This window comes from Dreissena polymorpha, chromosome 3, assembly GCF_020536995.1.
Source record: "Dreissena polymorpha isolate Duluth1 chromosome 3, UMN_Dpol_1.0, whole genome shotgun sequence".
In the NCBI taxonomy this organism is placed as follows: Eukaryota; Metazoa; Mollusca; class Bivalvia; order Myida; family Dreissenidae; genus Dreissena; species Dreissena polymorpha.
In genome coordinates, this window is record NC_068357.1 from 39270163 (window position 1) to 39297250 (window position 27088).

Below are 27088 nucleotides of genomic sequence, written 5' to 3' on the forward strand. Positions count from 1 at the left end.
GCAGTTTCCATATGTGACGATTAGCATAATCAAATTCAAATGCATTTCGTGCCAATTAAATAGTTTTTCAATGAAATAATCACCATTTGCTTTCACTAGAACCGTAAACATACTGCTTCTTTAATGTGCTGCTATATGTAAGTTGTCGATCGAGATAGTGTTTTGTTTTCTAATTTATGTATTTTTCTGTATCAATTTAAGGAAATTTAACAAATTCATGTTATCTGGCTTTTCACAAACATAATCTTGACTTCTTCCTGAATTTGCATTAAGATAATGTAAACACTGAACGATTTATTATAAATCATGCAAAATTACAAGCAATAGTTATTATTATGAGAGCTTGTGAAACTAGAACATTATAATTATAATCATTAGGGCTAACACACGAAATACTTATTAATATTGACAATACAAGCTATATAAAAACACAACAGACTTATAGTTATAAACAGAACACACAATTGAAATTAATCCATTCTCATATCGAACATAATACGCAAAAACATGATCAAACAAGATTTATCAATAACAGGATCATAAATTTACGAAATACAAAAACATCATGAAAACAGACAAACTATTAACAGAGGTAAAAAACAATACAAAATATTGGAGCGGTTTTTGGTTCAGGTGCACTGTACATCCAATTTATAAAACCTAACAACCTAATAAGTTGACACCTCTTTAAGTTAAAAAATAAACGTTGGACACAATTTTAGTATCAAATTAACACAATTTTAAATAACATGAAATACACTCTTTTAATGCATATACACTTAAAGGAAGGCAAAGGCTGCTACTGGTATGTCATTCGAATTGTACCAAAAAATAACTTTTACTATTACATATTAAGCTTTGCATTTGATATTGGTAAAATACTACATGTAGTTGTGTGTTTTTGAGGAAGTTTAAACAACATGCACAATCAGTCGTTATAACTTCCTCGTCATAAAATGGAAAAGACATTTTATTTCCTGAGTAACCACGCTGGTTATGCGAATAACAACAAAAGGCACGCGCGAAAGGTAAGTTCATCAGTTATTTTAAAGTTATATTATAAAGATACATTTTTTAAGACAAGGCGCATGGTCGAGTTTATAAATGGTGTATCCTTTTCTATCGCAAAAAAAAACATCACGGAAGAATGTTAGATTTTTCCCCCAAAAATAGAAAATTCGGTCGGAAAACAGCATAAACTGGATGAACAGTAAACATTTCAACAAAATAAAACTACTTAGAAATATTGCAAGAAATTGTTTAATATTCCAGCATGTAGAGTAATCACTGTGCTTCAAATACTGAAATTTTGATAGTATTCAATAAAATATAAACGAAGATAGAGCATGTTTTAATAGGTGGTATTCATGAAGCTGCGGATACTTTGATTCCCGATATAGGGTACTTCGGATAACAGAGACTTTCAACAAATTGGGCACTCTGATAACCGAGTTTTAACTTCTACCTGAAATGCATGTATGTATATTATGGCTATTCTTACCAAACATTTTGAAGAACGAATCAATTTGCATTGTCAAGCCCGACACATTGGGAATCTATGCATAACGTAATTACATACATATGTAAAATATAACCAATGGCGTTGTTCGTTTTCAAAAAGCTTATTACTATTAATTTATATAATTAATATTATAAGTGCAAATTGTAAATAAGATTCAAATGCTTGTTTTTGAAGTTATATATTTCAAGTGACGACCGAAAATAATTGTCTAAATAATAAACTTGCTTTTAAGTGGTAAATTGAGATTAAGAGAATTGAATATAAAACGGATCATGTGGATCAACACGTGTGTGTTCAATTGAACTTATAGCAGGACTCTAGATAAGGGGAGCAAGGGTTCTTAAAGCGGCCAATACACCTCATAAAATCCTTTGTCATTTGTGCTCATTAGAAACGCATCATGAAGACTACACTAATGCGTAGCCACAAAATTTAAAAGAGATTGGAAAACTCCGTTTATATTGAGCTTTACACTTCCCTTTCCCTTTTATTATCATATTCCAAAGGGATAAGAACATGTTTCGGTAATTCGTTTTTAATGTACGTCAGTACATACATTTTCATTTATTGTCTGCTTACTATAGCAGTATTCCTCAGCGAATTCTGCATTTCTGATTCACTAAAAAGAGTGTGTTATATCTGGTAAAAATAGTAAAAAGTGTCAAGTTATCTGGAATCTTTGAGATGATCGGTAAAAGAAGTGTCCATGAAAATTTGGCATCCGACTCTTAAAACATTTGAATTTCCTCAAATACGTTATTCAACTAAAATTAAACATGTTATAACATAAATGGACATATTGATCTTTTATTTCGATTAGTTGGCACGTTCTTGATTTATTTCCAAGTATTTTTATTTTGTTGAAATACGTACTGATCATCGATTTCATGACGATTATCGATGCAATGTTATCTCTTTTTTTATAACCCACTGTTTTTTTCACGACTTTATTGCTCCGCTATACGAAGTACGATACCATAAAACGACCAAACAATGTTACGTGTCTGAAAACCAAATGAACAGAACATAAATGCAAAAAAGCCGAAGAACTCAACTCTCGCGCGTGGCTTTTGTTGTTATCTGGTTTTGAAGTGCCATCTGTTATGAAAGTATCCGCATACCCGGCGTGGTAACACCTGATTGTAACGAAGCATTCGGTTAAAACCCATTATCTCTAACATGTTTGTATCGTTTGTGTTTGCTTAAACCAGTATTCAATAATTTAAGAAGTTGTAGCGGAATCACAATTTTGTATTATTTATGAACCTATCAAACGTTATCGTGTTACATCCGCGTTCTTAATACATGTATATGCTTTCACGCATTAACACCCAAACTAAATTGTTGATAGAGCACGTTGATATCTGTCCCCAGCCATTATTGGTGTAAACCACTATAATGTATGTCCAACTTAAAAATGAAACGTTTATGACGATGATATATAATTCTTGTAATAAAAGATACGAAAACAAAATGTTGCTTCTTGGCATGTAAAAGTATAATAGTGACCGTTGGAAAGTGTTGGCATTGTTGATATGTTACAAATTTCTATATAGGATGTAAGACAGTATATATAAGATAAAGGTATGCATAATTTAAATGTTTTATATGCATACACTTAAAAATGAGTGAACCGCAAATACTAGAAATATTTTAGTGAGTAATTCCTTTCAATTTGTATAATTAATGTTGATTGTGCTTCCTTTTCAACAACACAGAATACATCTGAAAGTTCATGGAGTAAATTTTGAGCCTATGAAAAAAATACACACATTTAATATGTTTTTTAGCAAATAGCATTGTACGACGGACTGCGTACTTTTTAGCCGTTTTAAACATTTTAAAATATACACGTTTTACACAATGAGTGATCATCGACAGAAATATAATATCTCATAAAAACGAGAATTGTTGGAAATATCAGTTAATGATAAATCACGCACAACATTGATTTATATAAAAGCCATACTTTAATAAGTTTATTTTGAGCTACTTTCGAGTGGGGTATGCAGCTTATAATTGCTTACCATTGTAGTCATTACGAATATCGGCTATTGCTATGCGTACTTATCATGTTACACACAACTTCCTTTTTACGTACAATAATAACAATAGCCGAGGGCCATAACAATCAAGGACTTCATTCATATAACTAAACGCAGATCCTAATTTATCAAAATGGTTTAGCATAGTCTTGATTTACTACCGTTATTGAAAGAAAACTGGAAATATGTGTTCAGAGTAGGGAAAAATAAATAACCGACCTCATAATAAAGACATTATGCATTTACAAAATATAATTTGACATTTTTATTTTTACATATACTGCAGACATGGAAAGCTCTGATAACTCTGGCATCCATCAGCAGCAATCGGATAACCAGCGAAATGTAAACTTGCAGACGTTTCGACGGGCCAAATTATTTGGCATAAACACTCGTATGTTGTGAGATAACTTTATCGTGTTATCAATGGTAATCATTAATGTATCTCTTTCGAAAAAGGGGCCTTTAGCAAAATATGGCTTTGATTTCACAGATTCAGCGTCTGATTCCTCAGTTTTCTTCCCTGTGATAAAACTAAGATTGTGTATAAATAGCGATTGTTTTGACGTACACAAATAGTACTTTGCTCCTTTCTGTTCAATGCAACAGCTAATGCAATGTTTTTTGGGGATTGGTCGGATAGAGATTATTCACCGAAGTAACAACAAACTGTATTTATCAATTCGCTATTAGTTGTGTAATTTTGTAAATAAACATATTTCTAATGTTTTCTAAAAGTTATAATTGATGTGTACATTTTAAATAAGTTGTAGAGTCTAGCGTTGTTTTAAACGTAAAATTAAATGCATTGTTTAACACATTTATATATGCGTATAGTCCCCTTTTGTAGTTAATTATCAATCCGAGATTGTCGTCTTAGGTAAAGAAAATTCAAATACTTGTACCATTGCTTACCTTATACACAATTTCTTTAAGACAGCATGTAACTTGTTTGTTGCAAAGCAAATAATTTGAAAGTTCAGCGAATTCTGCATAATCGTTTCTTAGTGCCGGAAAGTATGTGTTTCCAAATCCGTTTGATGATTTAAATATACACACAATTCATAATGTTCATAAAACATTTACGTCAACTTGACTGGATGTATGCGAGGTTTATTTTAAAATACTTTGAAGCAATAACACCACCTTGTATATGAGTGCATCTGCTAATTTCAAAAGTCTAACTGAACCGCGATAGGAGCGCAAAATAGTACTAATGTAATTATATTTAATATCCAAATAACAAGGAATTCACACCGCTTGTTTCAAAAGTTGTATAAAGGCAGCATAATCACATAATCATCATTTCTTTAATTGCAACTGATAATAAAAGATATATCATGCATTATTTTTTTATACACATATCAATGTAGCGGTACGCTAAAAAAAACACGAACAAAACAAGTTATTCAACAAGCCATAGATTACATTAAAATTCCAAAACGAATTTACTTAGGATACCGATCGACAATTAAGAAAACAAAAAAAGATGAGAGGAAAGGGAAAAAATGGACATACAAGTCTTCTAAATATACAGAATCTCAAACATTTAAGGAAAAAAACAATGCAAACAATGAATGAAAAATATTTATTACGGATTATAACGTATGAAATGTTTTTTTCTAATAAAAGGAAAAAGGGAATAGCAAAAATATTCCTGCGTCTTAATGGTAACAATGTCTCAAAAGGTCGACACAATTTTATATATAAACACTTATGAGCGTCATGTTAATATACAAACGATGTTCGAAGATTGCATGAACAACATGAAGCAAGGATAACGCTTTATCAGCATATGACTTTTTTCAGTTCACAGAAATTTAGTGTTCAGCATCAATAACATGTTAAGATGGACAATACGTTCACAAACGTTATGCCTTGCTACCTTTCAACATATTGGCATGTTCACATACAAATTTTGTCTTATGATATTGTATAAAAACAAATTATTATTGTTTACGAAACTGATGCAGCTTTCGGTATGTAAGAAGTGTGAACAAATCTAATATAAATTGTTGTAGTAACTATAACAAAACCAAAGACACCAACCCACATTTGTCATAAAATGGTCATAAAATTGTTTGATTATAAATCATATCGCAACTAAACCAAACAATTATCAAAGTGTAACAGCAAATGGTGGAATGTAGATGTCACATCGAGACAAACTGATGTTTCGGCCATTATATCAAACAAGCATGCAAGTGTTTGGTATAAATGATTGAATAAAGTACAATAATGCAGAGGTACTTTTGTGTACGAGTACTCAGTTACTACATAGCGCTGTAAATCAACATATGAATTCTAGAATGTTCTTCCACGTAAAATCCCATGCCTTGTAATGTGCATGAAGTTTGACAGAATATGCACTAACGTCATGTTTAACCCATTTATGCCTAGTGGACTCTCCATTCCTTCTAAATTGGATCAATCTATTTCCAATATTAGGGATGCCTGGTATATTTATTTCTTTATTTATAATATTTCTTTCAGAAATTCCTTTAAGCACACAGCACAGACCCAGATGAGAAGCCGCATCATGCGGCGTCTCATCTGGGTCTACGCTGTTTGCCAAGGCCTTTTTTCTAGACGCTAGGCATAAATGTGTTAAGAATTATATCTTGAAACATTGACTGGGTAGATTTTAAATATTGATTTATGTTTAAATCGGCAATGAATAACAAAAAACATTCAGAAATGATGTTAATAAGATATCACAGACGACATTTCAAGAAGTCATACAACAACAATCAACAGTGAAATTAACATAAGCTACATGTATAACAATTTTAAATTAAAATACACATTGTTCAATTGTATCGAGTACTAAACCGTTGCAATTGCATTGCTCTGGCTTACAACTAACCATATTATCAATAAATGGAAATACAATTGAAATGTATTATATCTTATTATTGTCTGATTAGTGTTGACATGTTATATGGTTCATCCGTTAGCACATCTATGTCTTTGGTCGAGAATTATTTGCCATGTGTTAGGTGTCATTCGTTAAATAAGCTGTGTCGCATAAGGATAAATGAAAATGACGAGAAGGCGAGAACAAAATGCTAACTAGCGAAATAACGATTAAAGTACGCGAGGTCACGATGCGAGGTAACGATAGCAATATCCAGGCAGTATTATAATGCTAATAGCCCGATCTCTTATGGTGTTCTTGCACATACGCGATGCAACCAAACATCGTTATTGGGCACTATCCTCTTTTGAATTATAAGGGTGAGAACACAAAAACAAGATGCGAAAGAACGATATTGCGATGCAACGTCGCGTGATTACTTACCATATTACGAAAACATATTTTTTCATAAAAGGTGACAAATCCAATTATTATGCATATAAACTGGTCTAATTTTTACCGGATTTCAGCTACTCTTGCATAACAAATGTTAATAATACAGCTTAGGTGCAACGTTGTCAAGAATTATGGAAGATTAACTCGTTTCATAATTTGCAGAAATGTTAACATATTGATGACGTAGTACAACCAACACAATATCCTCGTAAACAAAAAAGAGAACATGGGTTCGGTAAGATATTGTTGTGTTGTACAATATTTTGTTTTACATTGAATTGCATCATGCATACTTGTTTCAATATATGTTTCATTTTTGACGCCATTTTTTGCTGTAAATGTCTGGCTTCTTCACCCTTGACCTGGTCACGTGATATACAATATCTTGTGCCGACCTATCAAAATTTGTTAACGGAAAACCGGCTCGGAATCGATCGGCATGAATGAGTAAAGAGCGATGTAAATAAACTGATTGTAAACACAATTGATTTGGAGGACACTGTATTTTGAGCTCGAAACAAGTTGTAATGCTCATTTTTTTAATGGTAATGTCTGATAGCATATATATATCTATCTATCTATATATATATATATATATATATATATATATATATATATATATATATATATATATATATATATATATATATATATATATATATACTTATTTTTTATTTTTAATTTTTTTTTGATAACCTTTATAAATAAAATATGCAAAAAATATACAAAAGTCGGCAATAATTACGGATCGTCACCTTTTACGGACCTTTAATGTATCGATATGACATTCCGGTAAGAATGTAGTTTTTCCTTTTCTTAGTCCCTTTAGATATGGAATTTTGATTGGGATATTTTTCTTCAAAAAAAAATAATTTTATCTGTAGTGTTTGACTTTTTCCATGGCATGTTATGTATTTGGCAAATATTTATATTTGACTTCTACCATAACAGCGCGCGTGTTCCGGTACTTTGCCAAGACCCTGTCAAAACAACTATCATGCCACTGCTGTAATGAAGATATCAAACACAGCTTGTATAACGAAATTATTCAGGAAATCAACTATACCAAAAAAACGTGCGAAACTCTTACTGTTGTGGTTTGCACAAAATACTCGTGTACAAGAAAACTTTCTTGTTTAAAATATCTGGACATTTTACCATTTTGATGTAAACATCTGATTTAACAAAAATCGTTAATGAATGTTGTTAAATGTCAGACGAAGACATGTTTATGAGTATTATAAATACGATAAAATAAATATTAATGGACGGTTTACTTCTATGTACAATTAACGTTAATAAATTAAAATGTCTTAATTAGTAAATCATATAAAAAGCTTAACAATGCAAATCCAGAAATAAACAATTATTTTCTGTAAAAATAAAAAAGTATGTTATGTAACAAAAAGATGGTACACATCAGTATTTCTAAATGACAACAATTTCGGACTTTGTGAGGATCTCATAAATCATTGTGTTCCCACATTCCTTGGCAAATGGAAACATTGCGTATAATCTATTTTCTATTTACTCATAGGATGATAAGTGATAACTTAATTGAAATAGTATCTGTACCTTTCGACTTGTTAATGTTTTACTCGTAGATAAGAAACAGTTTAATATGATTGATAATAGTTTCTACTTTGGCGGGATATGGTTATTTGGATCGTTCCACAGTATTTGTTTAAACGATGTCAATAACATTGATTACTTTTGTTACGAGGAAAGTTGTTCTTGATAACGCGGTAAGAGTGGTATCAAATTCGAATTAAAGTTCGCCCTTTAGTTGAACAACATTTATTGGCGTCGCACTGGAGTGCGGCGACTAGTATGTAATGCGTTTGTTTTTCGCTAATGGTAGGAGAAGTTATTTTACGGATCAATGTATATATTTTTGTTTTAGGAATATCTTGCATAGTGGTGATTTTTTGTGTAAATTAGTGTAATAAGTACTGCATTTGTGCCAATTACATTTATTACAACATGTATTGCCAATAATGCAAAACGAATTGTTTTAATTAATAACTGATCGCAGGGGGAAAGATCACAGGGACTGGGCAAATACGCGAAACTTTCTGGTTTTGTATAAAAACAAAACATAATCAAAATATATTTATTTTGTGTTTTTTCGACCAATAGCGCAGACTTTTGCTGTTCGAGTTTTGGTTAACGCATATTTTCTTCAATTTTACAAGACGACAGCGATTACACGGTTAATTGCTTTATTGATAACCGTACAACTACAGTCACTTATTAAGGCAGTAGGTGCCTAGTGAGATCGGGAATAGTCGGTCGATATCGCCGTATTCGGAAAGCGTTTCGGCTATAAGCGATATCTACGGTAAAGTCCGGAAATTATACTAATTACACGAAATAAATTTGTATTTTTTTTATTTAAGAGTTAAATTTGCTTATCTCTTTAAGATTTAATAACTATACAATACAAATATAAGTTAAATTAATTCGTTTCATAATATATTTGTGCTCATGACGTCACGGTTGTTGACATTATCTTAGCAAAATGAAAGTGAGAAATAAAAGTGAGCGATTTGCAAAATCGAAAAAGAAGCAAACACCGATCGACAACGTTGTGTTCGATTACAACAATTATTCATTTACCGAGCTATGCGATGGCGATTTATGTGAAAATGACTCACGTAAAAGCTATTCGCATTTGCTAAATGGCGTGAAAAGAGTAAGCAGAAGTGGGTGGGGGATGGAAGAAGATTGATTGACTCGTTGAGCTGGAGGTTTTGCTAAACAAATTACAGTATGGTCAGTTTTGTATCTGTGTCCCATTCCTTTGACAAAATATAACATTGTTGGCGAACTACAAAATGGCCTCAGTGGTTATTTGTAAGTTGTTTGTGAAAACCCTGACTGTAGAAAAGTCAACCGTGTTGCTTATGGAAAGCAGCACCATCTCAAGATCAGGGGAATGCCACGCTTTGACGCAAATACCAAGCTTGCAACAGGTATGCATGTCTTCATTTTCCAACCTGCCATTTCTATCAATGTTTAATCATTGTACAATTGCCATTGATCTTTGGACTTCTTACACATTTTCAGACCCCTTAAAATTCCAAGTGTCATTCCTAGTGAAAATTTGTTTATCGTGTAATATATAAGGAAACATTCCTGTGTCCATCATATTCAGTTTTCAAATTTAGTTTCGCATTTGTGTTGTTAAATCGAATTGATTGCTCATTCATGTTATTTAATAATGTAATGATGATACGAATGGATTCTATGAAAATACACTGTCACGTCATTATTAAGTAACTACGGCCTTATTTCGTGTTCATGTTCTTATCATTTTCAATTCTCTTTTCAGCAATAGAGGTCAGTTTGGGCAGGCCGGTGAAGGTAAATAACTTCCTTACCACTCTCAACATAACGCTTATTGCAAATAGAAATCTTAAGAAGTGCTGGGGAGGCCATCAAGAAAATCTCAACTACGTCGTCTTACAGGGCTGGCATTGATGCTTATGCGAAAGAAATGAAGTAAGTGTAAAAACTAACTTTTAAACAATGTTATTGACTATTCTGGTGCCAAATTTTAGTATTTTTTCTCATAAAGTGTCATCTTAATTCCTATTCCAGATTAACACGAAACATATTAATAATAACTGTTTTATTAAAGGCACTGTGTTCATAGTTTGGTAAAATTACATTTTAAAAGATTTTTGGTTAAAACCCAAGGGCAGGCACATTATTAACAATATTTGTGATTTGTTATTATAAATATTAAAAGCTTTTCCAAATATAACCATTTTTTCAAATAAATTCATTACTTTTAGTAATAAATCTTATGAAGGAGCATAGGTATATTAAAATTCTGAGCTTTTCACACCAATGGTGTTTTCTTTTCACATGCGATACTTCGAGTTCAGCGACTTGTCAATATGTAATGTGCTTGTTGTGCTTAAAATTGAATTTTCTCATAACCAACGATCATATAAGGCGTCAGAATGAAACTTAAAGGGGAATTATAAAATTCTTGAAATAAGCATTGTGTGAATTTAATTTTGTATTTCAGTTCGAGGTACAGTAATGCCTGATATTACTCAGATTGCTGCTGTGCATTTGAAGACGGGTTTTAAGTTCTCGACATATGTGAAGACAACAGTGCCAATTTCTTATGAAGCTCAGAAAGTGATTGGCATCTCTGTTGATGATCATGGCTTAATGCGTGTAAATGGTGGAAGTGTTGATAGTGTATCAATTTAAACTTCTCTTACTACATGATTGTATGATGTGGCTTGCAAAGTTCCCCATAGCCATTTTTGTTGCTCATAATGGGCGCAGGTTTGATTTTCCGGTTTTGGTTAGTGTATTGCTGAACACACACTGTTTTGAAACGTTTTGTAATTGTGTAAGCAGTTTTGTTGACTCTGCCGGTTTTCAAAAATCGTTTCCTGGACAGTCACACAAACAGGAATATCTAGTGAAGGTGTTCTTCAGGCAACCTGCAACGCCCACAGTGCTCCTGATGATGTTGAAGCACTGGGGTCTTTGCTTAAAAAATTACTGACAATATGGCCCACATCTTTACTGTTACTGCAATCCATAATTCAGTTTATGTAGTCATGAAAAGCCTTAAAGGCAAAGAACATTAGATTGTTAGACGTGCTGTTGCATAGAGGAACTCTAAAGCGACCAACAGCTAAAAACATTGCGGGATATGGACTGGCCTTGTGTCATTTGAAAGCCATATTTTCTAGTTCCGGAGAGGACGACTTTAGGGATACTTTCATTGCTAAAAACAATGAGGGACTTCCAAAAGTCACAAACGCAAAAAAAATATTTTATCTGAAGTGGTCCCTAAAATCGGTCAGTTTTTCAGTGACGAAAAGTGACGGAACGAGATAATATGGCTTTCAAATGACACGCGGCCAGTCAAAATCACGCAATGGCTTTATACTGATACTATATTATGTACATCAAGTTGTCATTAATCTGGCAGTTTTTATTAAAATATAAGTTGTATATTATTGTGCTACATGTTTAAAGAAACCTGATAACTTATACATCTTTATGCTACGTAATATTTTGACAACTTTGACATTTTGTGGTGAACTGCGCCTGTATTCATATGTTGTCTTTTGACTTTAGGTGACCTATAGATTGTATTTTTAGCTCGGCAGTTTTAGGAGAAATCTCCGAGGTCATGTCATAGCCACTTCGTCGTCCGACGTCGTGCAAAAACTTTTTCATTGGCTCTAAAATTAAAGTGCTTCCACATACAATTTTGAAACTTTATATGTACATGCACCTTGGTGAGTTCTACACGCCACACCCATTTTTGGGTCACTAGGTCAAAGGTCAAGGTCACTGTGACCTCTAATATAAAACTTTAACTTTGCCTCTAACATCATAGTCCTGCCACCTACACCTTTGAAACTTCATATGTACATGCACCTTGATGAGTTCTACATGCCACACCCATTTTTGGGTCACTAGATCAAAGGTCAAGGTCACTGTGACCTCTAATATAAAACTTTAAGTTTGCCTCTAACATCACAGTGCTTCCACCTACAACTTTGAAACTTCATATGTACATGCACCTTGATGAGTTTACACGCCACTCCCATTTTTTGGGTCACTAGGTCAAAGGTCAAGGTCACTGTGACCTCTAATATAAAACTTTAAGTTTGCCTCGAACATCATAGTGCTTCCACCTACAACTTTGAAACTTCATATGTACATGCACTTGGATGAGTTCTACACACCACACCCATTTTTTGGTCACTAGGTCAAAAGTCAAGGTCACTGTGATCTCTAATATAAAACTTTAACTTTGCCTCTAACATCACAGTACTTCCATATACAACTTAGAAACTTCATATGTAGATGCACCTTGATGAGTTCTACACGCCACACCCATTTTGGGTCACTAGGTCCAAGGTCAAGGTCACTGTGACCCGTAATAAGGTGCTTTTGTTAATGTATTATTATATCAATATAAATTCAAAGTTAACTAAATTTCTTCACATGTCACAATTCTCTTTCAATGACACTTTTTTAATTCTGTATCTACCAACAAAATCCAGTCGAGTACCTTTATTAAGTTAATTGTCAAAATATATGTGTATCCCATAAAAAAACTATATATTTTGGATATAGGGTAAATCCATAGAAAACGCCCAACCGAGTCAAGGGGTAGGTGTATTCAACCAAGTATAACCGGGTGGTAAAAAGATTTAAAATTTTGCAATTAGTTGTGATATACAATTTACTATGTGGAAATAATAACAAAGAGTGTTTCTGGAAAAGTACCCATAAGGCTCCACCTACCTTAATACCTTAGTTAGAAGGTGATTTTTCAAGCGGTTCTGTAGTGTAGTGGATACACGTTGGCTTCATATGTGAGAGGTCCAAGGTTCGAGCCCCAATAGAATCAAATTATTTTATTTGTGTTCTATGTTTTGTTTTTTTTATTTAGAAATTTTAGTAAATAAATATGCTGTTTTATTGTATGCATGTTTTGTTATTATTATGCCCATGAAATATATGTGTGAGAGGGTGGGGGGTCGTAAACACATTAAAACCTTTTTTGTTCCACTATCCTAGCAACCCCCTAGTTACTAATAAAGGCGCAATAGAGCGCGAAGCGCGACACGTATTATTAATTGTAATAATGAGTCTTGATAAAGGAAGCAGCCGCTTATCAATGAGGAGCACCATCACAGCACCCCAGTCTCATTACTATCAAGTCCTCCTACAGGTTTTTTTTAAGAACCACATATAGAAGGGCGCAGGCCTGACACGTATCTTGCCAGTGGTATGGACCCTTTGGTATGAACCTTTAACCCCGCTCACTATCCAGTGTTTAAACTTCCGGGTTTACATTTAAACCGACTAATAATAGCTTATTAATAACTTAGTTAGAAGGTGATTTTTCAAGCGGTTCCGTAGTGTAGTGGTTACACGCTCGCTTCACATGTGAAGTGGCCCAAGGTTCGAGCCCTAGTAGAATCAAATTATTTCATTTGTGTTCTGTAACCATTTTTTGTTTTTATTATGCCCATGAAATATATGTGTGAGAGGGTGGGGGGTCGTAAACACATTAAAACTTTTACAGTGTTTTCATATCAATGAGTACTCAACCCCTAGCGTAAATGAGCAACGTAAGAATAAGTTCAGAATCATCTCCCCTTGAAGTTGAGAAAAATATGAAATTACGCATACAAGATGAAGCAGATTTTTTAAAACCTACACAGTTCTGTTCCATTAATGAAAACTGCACACGGATGTCAGTAAAAAAAGGAAACCAATGTAAATAAAATAAACTATGAAATATTTGGGAGTTACAACACAAAATCATAGATAATGGTTATTTGGGGGTTATAACACAACATCATAGATAATGGTTATTTGGGGGTTATAACACACAATCATAGATAATGGTTATACCAGTATCTTTTTCTATTTTGTTTAAAATAATCGGCCAATATATTTATATTAACAGTAGAAAAAAATTCGTTCCATGTAACTTCATTGAGTGCCTTTAACACTGAAATTCCCGACGCCCTTTGATGCTTTGCATCAATACTTATCTTGTGGATATACAGTTTCGTGTGTAATTTTGTTTCTTACAGAACGGAGTTTATCTTCAAAACACAGATTTTACTAAAGTATTTAAATACATGACTATGTTTTCAAATGACATTTATTGCATTCAAATGTTTCATAACGCAAACATATGTCTGATAAAATCAGTTACTTTCAGTGACACAAAACGGGTGTCTTGTTTACGATACAAAAAGATATATGTTGGGATAAATATATATACATTTTGTTTAGCTAATCATATCTTCAAGATCTGTGGTCTAACTTTTGTACAATTTTATTATAGAACAACATTAACCATGTATGCAATAAAATTAGAACATAAACGTATCAATGTTGTGAGAAGATTGATTAAATAAATGTTTCTATAAAGGTGCTTTTTGTTATTTTCTCATGTTTATCGCTCAGTACAATTTACGAATTTTTGTGCTATGATTAAAAAACCTTTCTATGCAAAAATTTCAGCTCAGAAATGAAATGGTTTACATTTTCTAGTTTATTCAGTTTATTCATACACTCAACACATTACATATGTGAAAACAGGTACTAACATGTACATACAAATTACAAAATATCCAGGCGGTATAGGTTAATGTTGTGAAATATATATACTAATTACATAGGTATGATAAAGCTAGGGATAATTTTCTTAATCTGATAATTAGTATGCCTATAAATAAGCTAAATTGCTGTTATTAAAAATTAAACTAAGGAGGAAAAACGAATTAGGAATATCCAGGTGGGTGGTTATTATTGAATGATTTTCGAACTTTTTTGATATACAGATGTATTTGCAAATGCTAACCAGCATGTCTATGTCTTTATCACACGTAATACCCTTAAAGGTATGTATATTACTGGAGTTAAAATTTACAAATGACAACAGACTATTTCTATCTCTATCAAAATAAGTACACTTTAGCATACAATGATATTCGTCACAAACACCATTCAGATTACAAAGATGACATTTTCTTCTATTTCTATATAAACCTAGCCAACGACCCTTTTAAATTGGTAAAAAGTTATAACATAGTCTAAAGTTGACAAAAAATTGTAATTAATTTTTAGGTAAATCTGTATAGAAAGGTTTAAAGTTATGTTCGGTTTTATATATTCTGTAATTGTAGCATTTAGGCGATTCATTAACTGTACTAGTCCAAGTCTGTATATATAGCGTTTTTAGGGATTCTTCTACCATATGTTGCAAACTTTCTTTACTACCAAAGAAAAATTGGTCGTACCAAATATAGCTTAGGCCACACTCATCAAGTATTTTTTTGATATTTTTTAACCAAGGATATAAGTTATCATTTACGCATGAATCGTTTAAAAATATATATTACAACATGGAAGAGAGAGTATTATTATTAATAAATTAGAACCAGAAACCAATAGTTCACTTCTTAATCAATATACTTAATGGAAGCCGCCCTACATCCCCATATAGCATGACGTGTGGGGTGCTTGGCGTAACATGGATTATATGTTTTATGAAATCTGTATGTATTTTCTAAATGCCGCTTAGATCATCATAGCCCCATATCTCACAAGCATACAGTAAAGTCGGTAAAATGGCGCTAGTTTGTCTCATAGACAATATCTGTGTGCGGTGTTTTGGTATGTGCTTAATCCAATATCATTGAAAACAATTAACAACCATCCGTCAAAACAAACGTCGCTCTTATTACCAGATTCTGTAAATTTATGATGGTATCAAGGTAGATCGTTATCGTTTATTATTAAGCAGTAATCAGCATATTGAATAAATTCAATGACAAAAACGCATGAACAAAATACGTGGTCTGTCTGGTGTGATTGCTTAATTTTGGAAAGTGATTCACCATTAATGTAGAGAAAATATCAAATAGGCGAACGCGATTGTCAATGATGCAGTGATAATAAATAACATAAGATTCAGAGCAACGTCGATCAAACAGATATAAAATCGTTTATTATTGTGATTCATTTTATATGCATCTATTTTTTCATGGCACAATTCATCAGTAGGACTTGTCGACCTTGGTTACTTTAGGTAATTTGGTACTTAACACGCGCACGATGTAAAATTATATTGATGGCATTAATAAATGTTATTTCAATTAAATCATTTTAAAAGCAGCTCGCATTCCTCGTCATTATTGACTAGTCCCTTAGTGTTCACGTATAAACAGAAACAAATAAAAGATAAATGACTTGCCGCTAAACAAACAGTTTATAACATAATGTGGGTGTTCAATATAAATTGAATAAAACCCACGTTCAATGTTCGGGTGTTTTTTTTTCGTGAATAGCGTTAATACCCACGAGTAAAAATTATGCTAACAAGAACATAATAGATGGAACATCACTGCGCAAAGCCTTAATTACACCATTTAACTATTTTAGTGAAGTGTGAAATTTACAATTGTGTCCGATTAAGATTAAAATACCGAAATAATCGGAACTTGCCACTTAATTATGGAATTGACTTGTACATTGCGGAATATGTACGTAATAATTTTTCTCAAAATAATATTAAAATAGCAACATGTAAATCGTCTTTTTATAACAATTATGACTTTACACTGTGCATATACAGAAAGTTTGTATAAATATGTTCATTGGAAGAGAAGTACCCCTTTCCAAAGTAATTTCACGATTCAATGTCGTCTACGTCTATCAGACATTTTTTGCTTTTCTCACAGGTCAGAATAATTGGCCTTTACAAAAATTAAAATATGAGTACGATTCCCAAACAAATCTTTAAGGCAATAGCAAGAAAAATACTCATACACGTTTAATCACGTTCTTTAAAAGACATTGCTTTGTTAGACGACAATTTTCAATAAATTATTACAATTATGTATGTTATTTATTTTACCAAATGATATTGGTTTTGGACATAAAACTCAATATTTTTAAGCTTAGATAGTTCTTCCAAAAGCAATCAGAAACATACCTTAATCGCGTGTCTCATTTGTACTTCCTAATATTAGAACGATGTCACATTTAATGCACTCTCTCTGAAATCTTGTTGTCGTTTCGGAGAACAGATTTTTTTGATAACAAAATGTTAACTACTCTTGAAACATTATGCGAAGATTATAATGATGTTGCTTTTATGTGAGGCGTTTAAACAAAGTGTTTCTTGTATAGTAAATTGTTTAATAGGAGGATCACACACTCGTATTTGTTCATCTTTAGCAGACCATTTGACCAAATATATCGTTATAAAGCTGTACATAACGAACGTCAGTGCTCGGATGTATTTAACGTAAACTCCGAAGACAAACATGTGATTCCCCAATGGAATCGGCGTTATCCCTATTTGTTTATGTAAACGTCTGTGGTAACGCGTAACTATCACAATTGATGCAAAAAGACTCTTCCGTTTCGACGCAGTTGGTCAAAAGAAACTGCATAATTACTATAACCGATATTAAGTGTGTCAACTGTATACATGCTTGACCAGTGTTTCTTCATGAAATTATTACTGTATGATTAAACCGCCATCTGTACATAGATATCGTAACATCACTCCTGATTTTGCCAAGTTATACACAACTGCAAGGTAGTTAAACATGACATAACAAACACCTGTGACATATACATATAAAATGTCGGAAATAGTCCGTATTAAAATACAAAATTACGGGCCGATACATTCCATATCACCATAAATACTTCCAGATTTAAATATCATTTTAATCAATAAAACATTTTAAGAAACAAAAAAACAGCTATAGAAGTAACAGCTCTTATAAGCCCTTTAGCTATCCTTCAAATCAGTTACATTCCCCATCGATTCAATTCTAATTCTTGCAGCTGCAACGTGTTTCGATTAAATGCACATAGACATCTTATCACGAATGGTATTTAAGTCACCATAGCATATACTTATGTATAAGCGAATGAATTCATTTAGAAAGACTGCCGTCGTCGTTTACGCTTCATTTAAAATGTACGTCAGGCGGAGAGCTAAACACGTCGCAAACTTAATTATTAGTAACAATTCGATCGTTATGAACGTATATGTTTATACTGTTTATGGCTACGATAAAATGTAAATTGTTATTGTTGTTATTTTAACCTCCACTTTATAACAAGGTACTGGGTTCCAGTGATATAATATGCTTACAACTTGACATTGCAAAAGGGAACGCACATGTTAACTTTTCTTTTTATAGTAAAACGCTGGCACTTTCACTTCGAAATAATAATCAGTAAGGCAGTATTTAGTAAAAGTCATGTAAACAAGGAAATTGGTATTTCGTATTTAAACCAAATCGTGTCGTTCTAAACAATTCAGTTTATTAAATAAATTAAGTTTATGTTATATCCAGATATTAGCAACATTTCAAGAAAATGTTGTTTATGTCAAAGTTCAATAACATATGACAATGTATAAATAACCCAGTATACAATGAAATAATTAATAAATATAAACCAGGCCGCTGATTGGAAATTTATATATTTGACCAGTTTTCTCCCTGCTCGATGACATTAAGGAAGGCGAAACAATTTGGGTCAGACGAGAAAAATAAATCAGTGATGCAGTCACGCCTTAAGAAACACATTTGTGAAAGAACAAGAGAACTATCTGATGTGTTGTCGTCCCGGTGGTAATAAACTTGCCATGTTTTAACCTCTGATATGTGACTCGTGCTTGTTGGCGGCTTTGAATGTCGACACGCGGCCACGCCAAAACGACAAATAATGTATCTTCATTTGTCGTGAAGTCGTGTTGGCGCCCTTCAAACTTTATGGGCAAGCATATATGGAAGAACTCAGCCAACACACGTTGCAGACGCTACTCGAATTTGTACTTCTAAAATGCAGAATTATCGTGAACAAAACTACACCAATTGTCGTACTACATGCTTGACCATCATACAATTGAAACTTTATATTGTATATCTATACAGCTGTTCGAGTTAGTGTGTGTCCGCCGTAACTAGAGTATCTTGTGAAATATTTGTTATGTCCTGAATACAATCCTGACTCGACGATAAGAGTTGATTTTTTCATGACATTTAAATCACAAATGCGTATATTCATATCAGCGGCCTCAATTTTTCAAGACTTTGACACATGTTTAATGGCTGTTAAACATTGGCGACATCTTAAGAAAAAATATGTTATAATTGTATTGTCCCTATAATTTTTTATGAAATGCTATTTTCTGAAGTTTTTGTTGTGATTAAAAATCACTGGAAACTTAGATTCAAAAATAGACGATGTATATATAGAAATCAATAAATATTATGAGCGAGGCCGTATTTTAGAATAAACGTCTCTTTATGCTTAATACTTGATAACTAATGGTACATACGAAGAGGCTACATATACGATATAATCCTGTTAAGTACACGGCTGACGATTTTCCACCTACATCGAGTCTGACCATTTCTATCTACTAAAACTTATAGTCTACACCATTACAAATGGACATGAAAATTGTACAACTACTGTTAATTACATTGTCTACATCATCAAATAGGAGCCTGACAATTTCGCCAATCCATACGCTTAAAACACAGATGTATGGCATAATGGCGTGCCGCGGTGGACACCGCAACGGTACGCAGTGGCATGACAGCGGTCCCCCGTGGCATCGGGATCTTCCGCCGCGATTAGTTTCTTAATATCCAAAGTTGGGCGCATGTACATTTGTCGCAAAATATTAATCATACACAATATGAAAAATTTACAAGAATGATTTATTAAGACGCTTTAAACATCAAGTAAATTGTTCTCTTTTTTGACAATTTCGTAGCTTAATAAATGTCTAACTTTGTAAGTGTAGTAACATGTCGTAGCTTAATAAATGTCTAACTTTGTAAGTGTAGTTACATGTCGTAGCTTAATAAATGTCTAACTTTGTATGTGGAGTAACATGTCTCAAGTGAACGTAAACCTGATAACGTTTAAAAATTGTACGTATATGTTTCTACAATGTGCAGAAAATATAAATGTAAATTGACACGATCGTCAGCATTGTACATCCCTGATAATGAATTCGACTAATTTAATATTCTTGTGTAAGAATTAGTAGTTCAAAAATAACAATTTAATTTAATACTTTCAGAAAAGGTTATGTAAATAAACGTGCACATAGAAGTTAAAACACATTTACATATAATGGAAAAATAGGAGTTGGTGTTGTTGTCGTTGCTTTTAAACAAATAATCGTTTCAAAATACGTGTATTGTCCATCGCCTTAAATTTTGATAAGCATTTGATTTCAAATTGCGTGTTTAATCACTGAGATGTATTATTGTGCACAAATCATTACAATAATGTGTATCGTTACGCGGTAAATTTGTATTGAAAATTGCTGTTCATGTTATTGCTTGGATCAGAGATGATGTTGTTTACGTGTTTGCCTTAAACATGGAAACAAATAACGTTATAAGCATGAAATCAAAGAGTGCATTGAAATTGAAGTTTTAAACTATAGTAATTTTAATTTAATCTTGGTGTTTCGTCGCGACACTTTCCACAGGTAACAGCGAGAGTCCGATATTAAGTACTGGAATATAAAGACAGCTTCATGAAATTGCCATCATAGGCAACTATGCCTACATTTCGAAACAGGACTATAAATTAACCTTCCTATGTTCAACAGAAAGTGCCTTATCTTGTTGATCGTGAATTGAGACACTGATTACAGCACCGCAATAGGCCGGTCAATAAATGTGGTGACGACGCGGCCCAGGCATCCATCTGGTACAATCGGCAGTTTGTGGCCTGGAAGCAACGAGATAGGTTTGTGTCTCTCCTCAACATATGTCAATCAATAAATATTCTTTTCATTTAAAGTGGTTTTTAGTAATGTTGTGTATCACTCAATTATTGAAGTTTTAATTATTTCTAATTTTTTTTCAGAGGAGCCATGTTGTCCTTTGTGTTAATTATCTCTTCCATTGTGATCATAAATGGACAATGTATGTACACTTGATATTTATCACTTCATTGACACAATTTTGTATGTATACGTGTATTGTATTTTATAATTGACATAGGGCAATCTATTATTTAGATTTATATAAAAACACACTTGCTATAAGAGCTATGTAAGGAATTAACCAATGAGCTTTGAAGTATAATTGAAATCGCCAATAAATAAGTAATGTATAAAACGAAACTAATATAATGTAGCTATGCATCACATGTGTTGCTGTAAATAAATGCCACGTGTCACGCTCACCACACAGCTGTACCATGCGGTGTACCAGTTGTTCCACCGTCTTTGATCAACAAGCGAATCGTCGGAGGCTCCGCCGCCGTGCAGGGTTCCTGGCCCTGGATGGTGATGATCGCAGACGATGCGAGTATTATCAGCGGCGCTGGATCCATTCTGGGACCCAGGGTGATTATGACGTCCGCGCAGGTTTTTAAAGGGTATACATTTTGAATTTTAGTTTTGAGTCTTGGGAGAATATGTGTGATGTTTTCGGCTACCTTAAAGCGAAATCGGACAAAAAGTATTATTTTAGAATAAATCTCTTGTATGCTCGTTGCCTTTATATAAACAAATTGAGTACAGAATAGTGATGACATTTGTATTTTGTATTTAAATAGTTTCCACGTGATTTCCATACAAAACGGAATCGATCGTATTTGCCAACTTCTAGTGGTTAATTGTTTAATTTCAAACTTTCATGCAGAAGTTTCAAATATCGCATAATGCATTATATAATTTTGCCTTATTTAATGCATTGCATGTATAAGTGAAGTACATTCCTGGTATATTATTAAATAAAGTATGCCATGGACAACCATTTATTTATTGTTATTGCAATATAAGACAACCTGCTGGCTAAAATGATCTAATTGGTTTGAAGTGATGGCTTCGACTATCGAGCGGAAACGGATATCACCCAATGGGCACTTTACACTGGATCACATAGTATCAGCTCAACTGCAACCAACGAACAGAATTTTACCATCAAGTCCATTATGATCCACGAAAACTACAACACAACTTCGCTGGCAAACGATATCGCGCTCATCATCACTGATAAGGACATTGTGTACAACGACCACACACGGCCTATCTGCCTGCCTGCTAAAGGTCATACTTACCACGTGGGCGACACCTGCTACGTCGCCGCATGGGGAGACACCACGAGTAATTATTTTCGTTATATTTCAGACGTGAACGAAGATTCTTATACTTTAATATGCCTACGACGATCTTGAAGAAGTAAACGAAGTTTCAAAATCTTTACACTATTTTTGCAGTTATTTAAGACTTAAATACGTTTGTTCCTATTCACCAATGTGTATGCAGACTGGTACTAAGATTCCAATACTTTTCAATGTATATGTTGTTATACAGACGTGAACGTTATAACTATTCTCTACGATATCGATGATGTCCATACGATGTAAACAAAGATCCCAATACTTTACAATATAACTGCTGTTCTTTCAGACGTGAACGAAGATTACTATACCTTGAAGCACTCATGCTGTTTGTTCAGACTTGAACTAACATTCATCTATTTAACAATGACTTTGCTGTTCTTTCAGACGTGAACAGAGCTTAATATTCTTTACTATAGCAATGATGGTATTTCAGACATAAACGACGAGGTGCTGTTCCAGGCACCCATGCCAATTCTTGGGGACCAGGCCTGTCAGACCCGCTACCCAGACTATATAGTCGGCACGGAACTTTGTGCTGGTTACATCGATGGCAGAAAGGACTTTTGCGATGTGTGTTGATCTCATATTTTATTTAAGTAGAAATAACAAATCAATAAAGTTTACTACTTCGACAAAAACAATCTTACACTAAAATCAAAGCACATGTGATTGTATGTTTCTTTTCAACGTTTTTTACATTTTGATTGTTTTCGTTTCTGGACAAAATAGCAAGAAATACATTTTCTTAAAAAATAAAACGATGACTACAATTCATAAATTTGGGTTCGACATCGTTTATTGTATTTTACTGTATACAATTGGGAACCAAAAAGTAAAATAGCAATTTTATCAGATTATGTTATGTTCTTATCAGAACTTGGAGTGAGCATGATTCAACTAGTACTCATTGAACAATGGTTGTATATGTATGCTAATAAAGCCATGACAACCTTGTGTTTATACATTTGAAAGATAATAAGTGTAAACTGTGTCTTGACGTCTGGGCCGTGCGCATATGCTGGCATTTCAACGGGATAGCCTCCTTATAGTTTTCATCGAGATATATATTTATGCGACTTAACATGTTACTCGAAGCGATTTAATTATTTCGACAGCCTTAATATAGTTTGACTTATATATGTGTTTCAATAGGTCTGTGTCAAGTGCTCATTAATATACAAGGTGGGGGGATTACCAAGCAATTAACAAACGCAAACTGGCATTATATTATTATATTGTTGAAATGTACATTTGTGTTGTATATCTTTAGGATGACATTGGAGCTCCGCTGGTGTGCAAAGACGATCAAAGTGGAGTGTGGTCTGCAATAGGTACGCGTAATTTAGTTTAATGATTACTTATAGCATTTTAATTATTATTGAGATTCATGCACGTGGAAACGTGTCTTGATAAATTATTTTTTTTAAACCCATTTCATAACGATTATCAGATATTTAAAACAAACAGTTCCATAATGTGTTCTTTCAAGATGTCTGCAGCAATCTTTTGTTTTAAATGGACTATTTCGTTTTACACTTTAATCCATTTATGCCTAGCGTCTAGAAGAAAAGCCTTGGCATACAGAGTAGACCCAGATGAGACGCCTCATGACGCGGTATCTCATCTGGGTCTGCGCTGTTTGCTTTAATGAATTTCTGTAAGAAATACTCTAAATATAGAAATTAATATACTAGACATCCCTAATTTTGGAAATAATTGATCAAATTTAGAAGGATGGGAGAGTCCACTGGGCTTAAATGGGTTAATTAACACGTGATCCCCATGCAGGTATCGCTTCTTCTGGTGGAAACTGTCGCACCGGCCATAGCCCGGGCATCTATGAAGACGTGAGCAAGTACACGGCTTGGGTGCGAACCACAATGGAGAACGCTGGCTTCCCGTACGCGTACTAGCACCGGTCGCTTGGTGGACACATCGAAAGTTCAGCCTTTCATTTCAAGCATACCACTGACTCACGTTAACAGTGCGACTTCATTGTTTCCTCTGTGATGTGAAATAAACAATAGTGATTTATTCGTTGCGTCTTGCATACTGTCACGTTAGTGTTGCTCATTCATACTTCTAATATGAATTGTGTAATCAACAAAATATCACATATAATAAAATATTTGAATTTAAGTACGTTAATTTTTAATATGTTCAATGTTTGGGCGATTTAACACCATTTTTGTTAAAGTCTATGGGAACAAAATGCAATGTACATCATTGTTATATAGGGTGTTAATCAGCAACTTTGTAAATTAATAACATTATATAATGCCATCGATTGATTTTAAGTTTTAACTGAAGAATAATCTTATGTGTAGATGATTCATATTCTTTTACTGTGGTTTCCATAAATAGAACACTTAAGATGATGTCACTGTAACAGAAACAACCAAATGATAATGATAGTTTTGCATCACATGTATATTTATGTAACTGTTATACTTTCTACATACACTCAATAATGGTTCTTTTATACAATATTACAAGCTTGAATGGCTAACATGATTTTCTTAAAATAATTGTAACAGATCACACAATTAAATCCCTTGTATCATAAGATTCTCAAGTAACATCAACTATGATATAACACAATCCTTCAAACGTTTGTACATTACAGTGCAATGTAAGTAACTATAACCGTTGCAAAACAAAATACGAAACTGTATACTATTAAAGAATAATATAGTTTAATCTGCATTACAAAATAGCATTATGTGTAAGTAATTAATAAACAATTAAAAGGTCAGTTGGCTAACAAATCCATATTTGTTGGATGTAGGTAAACCTTAAGCAGCGAGAAATGGAAATGAGAATGTTTAATTGAATTATTATTAAAGTTGTTTTACACTACGATTTACTTTACGATGCATCTTTTTATCAACATATTAAAGATGTTATCTAATTTTTAAAACGATATACTCAATGTTTGATCATTCCTTTGCTATTATTTAGTTCGTCACCTAATACGATAACCACAAAAACATATTTGAAGTTTAATATCTATAAAACTTGAATTGCAAATGTTAACTATAAGATAATGATGAATTATAATAATAAACCATATAATATTGCCATACTAAATTAGATTTTCAACACTTTACCAATTAATTCAACTAAACGTTAGACATTTTTCACAGACAATTAAAACATGATACCTCCATTTAAACGTGAGTTATTCAGTGGAAACCAGTTTTCTATTTAAAAAAAAATAACCTTGACCTTACAGGTCCCACATGCAATCTCAACCTTTGCAGGTACGCCATCTACATCACATTGCCACAGCACAAATCTTCCATCCAAACGCAAGTTATTGAGTGGTAATTGTTTTGTAATTTTAAGTACTAGCGACCTTTATCCCTCGTGACCCAAATCTTTTCCCAAGGTAGGTTTTACGTGTAAGCTACCTGCACAAACACTAGTAGAAAAATGGCTACAAACAGAGGCTATTGATTAGATTATTTCAAGTGTTAAGTCAATGTCCCCATGACTTCAGTTGCCAAAATATGTTTCTGGCAAAATCAACATGTTACTTTCCTTACACAACATTCATAAATAATACCCCAGTCATCACTGGGAATTTAGTTATTACTGGCAAATGTTGTATATAGCATTAGAAATATTGACATTGACCATAACCTAACTAAATTCAACCTAGGTCTTATGCTTTGTATACATGTCAGCTGCACGCAAACATTTACCGGAATTTAACAGTTAACAAAGTGCCATAATTCTGCTAAATTGCAGGAAAGCGTCATGAAAAACTCGGTCAGTAACCTCAATGACCCAAACTCATGTGTGTAGTTTCCGTTGAATACCGGTTGCATATTAACCATATAACTCTAGCATAAGGCAGATACTGCTATCCTCGTTTGTGTTTGAGTATTTTAGCTCAACACTTACTGTTTAACAGGTCATCAACTAACAAAAGTCTCATAATACAGCATAATGGAATTCACAAACTTTACCATCATTGGTGAAGCTTTCCCCGCGTAAACGTGCAGCGAAACATTTCTTCTCTAAAGTATTCAACATTGATTCTAAAAATGAGTATTTTGTTTTGTTCTGTGTTACATAAACAAAAGCGTACATATATTTATACGATTCTAATACATATGAAGTATTAAAATATATTATTTCTAATAAAAAGCTGTTCAATAAATGCTCGTTGCAAATGTTGAAAAAGAAAACTAATTTTTCTTCCAACTGTTTTGTTGAAAAGCAAAAGTAATTCACTAAATAAAATATCAACTCAAACAGGTCACTGATAATGCCGACAACGTCATGTTTTTCTCACATATTAACACATTTAATTTTTTTTGATTTAATTAAAATATAGTGAAATAACAGACACTATACTTTGCCATTACGTAAATGTTATAATGCATAACTAACAATGGAACGTTCCATAAAGTACTGTGTATTGTGCCAAAACAATTTATTCCATGTTTATATAAGGGATTGTTTAATGTGTTATGTTGTTTGTTTGTTAAT

The 27088-nt window shown here is 33.1% G+C and overlaps 1 protein-coding gene and 1 long non-coding RNA gene across 4 annotated transcripts; both read left to right on the plus strand.

The window, feature by feature from the left end:
- Positions 1–941: 941 nt before the first annotated feature.
- Positions 942–24622, plus strand: LOC127873765 (coagulation factor XI-like). Of its 3 annotated transcripts, none has more exons than XM_052417735.1 (8): positions 942–1028; positions 21108–21202; positions 21323–21381; positions 21652–21838; positions 22282–22568; positions 23022–23158; positions 23859–23919; positions 24377–24622. In XM_052417735.1, exons 1-8 carry the CDS (start codon positions 957–959, stop codon positions 24499–24501), a joined length of 1023 nt encoding a protein of 340 aa, XP_052273695.1. In that variant the 5' UTR covers positions 942–956; the 3' UTR covers positions 24502–24622. The 3 variants fall into 3 exon arrangements, with proteins under 3 accessions (XP_052273695.1, XP_052273697.1, XP_052273696.1); XM_052417737.1 differs by lacking the exon at positions 942–1028 and adding an exon at positions 1456–1476; XM_052417736.1 differs by lacking the exon at positions 942–1028 and adding an exon at positions 7092–7115.
- Positions 10193–12781, plus strand: LOC127873770 (uncharacterized). Its single transcript, XR_008046377.1, has 2 exons — positions 10193–10384; positions 10920–12781. It is a non-coding gene; the product is annotated as an uncharacterized LOC127873770 (long non-coding RNA).
- Positions 24623–27088: the final 2466 nt, after the last annotated feature.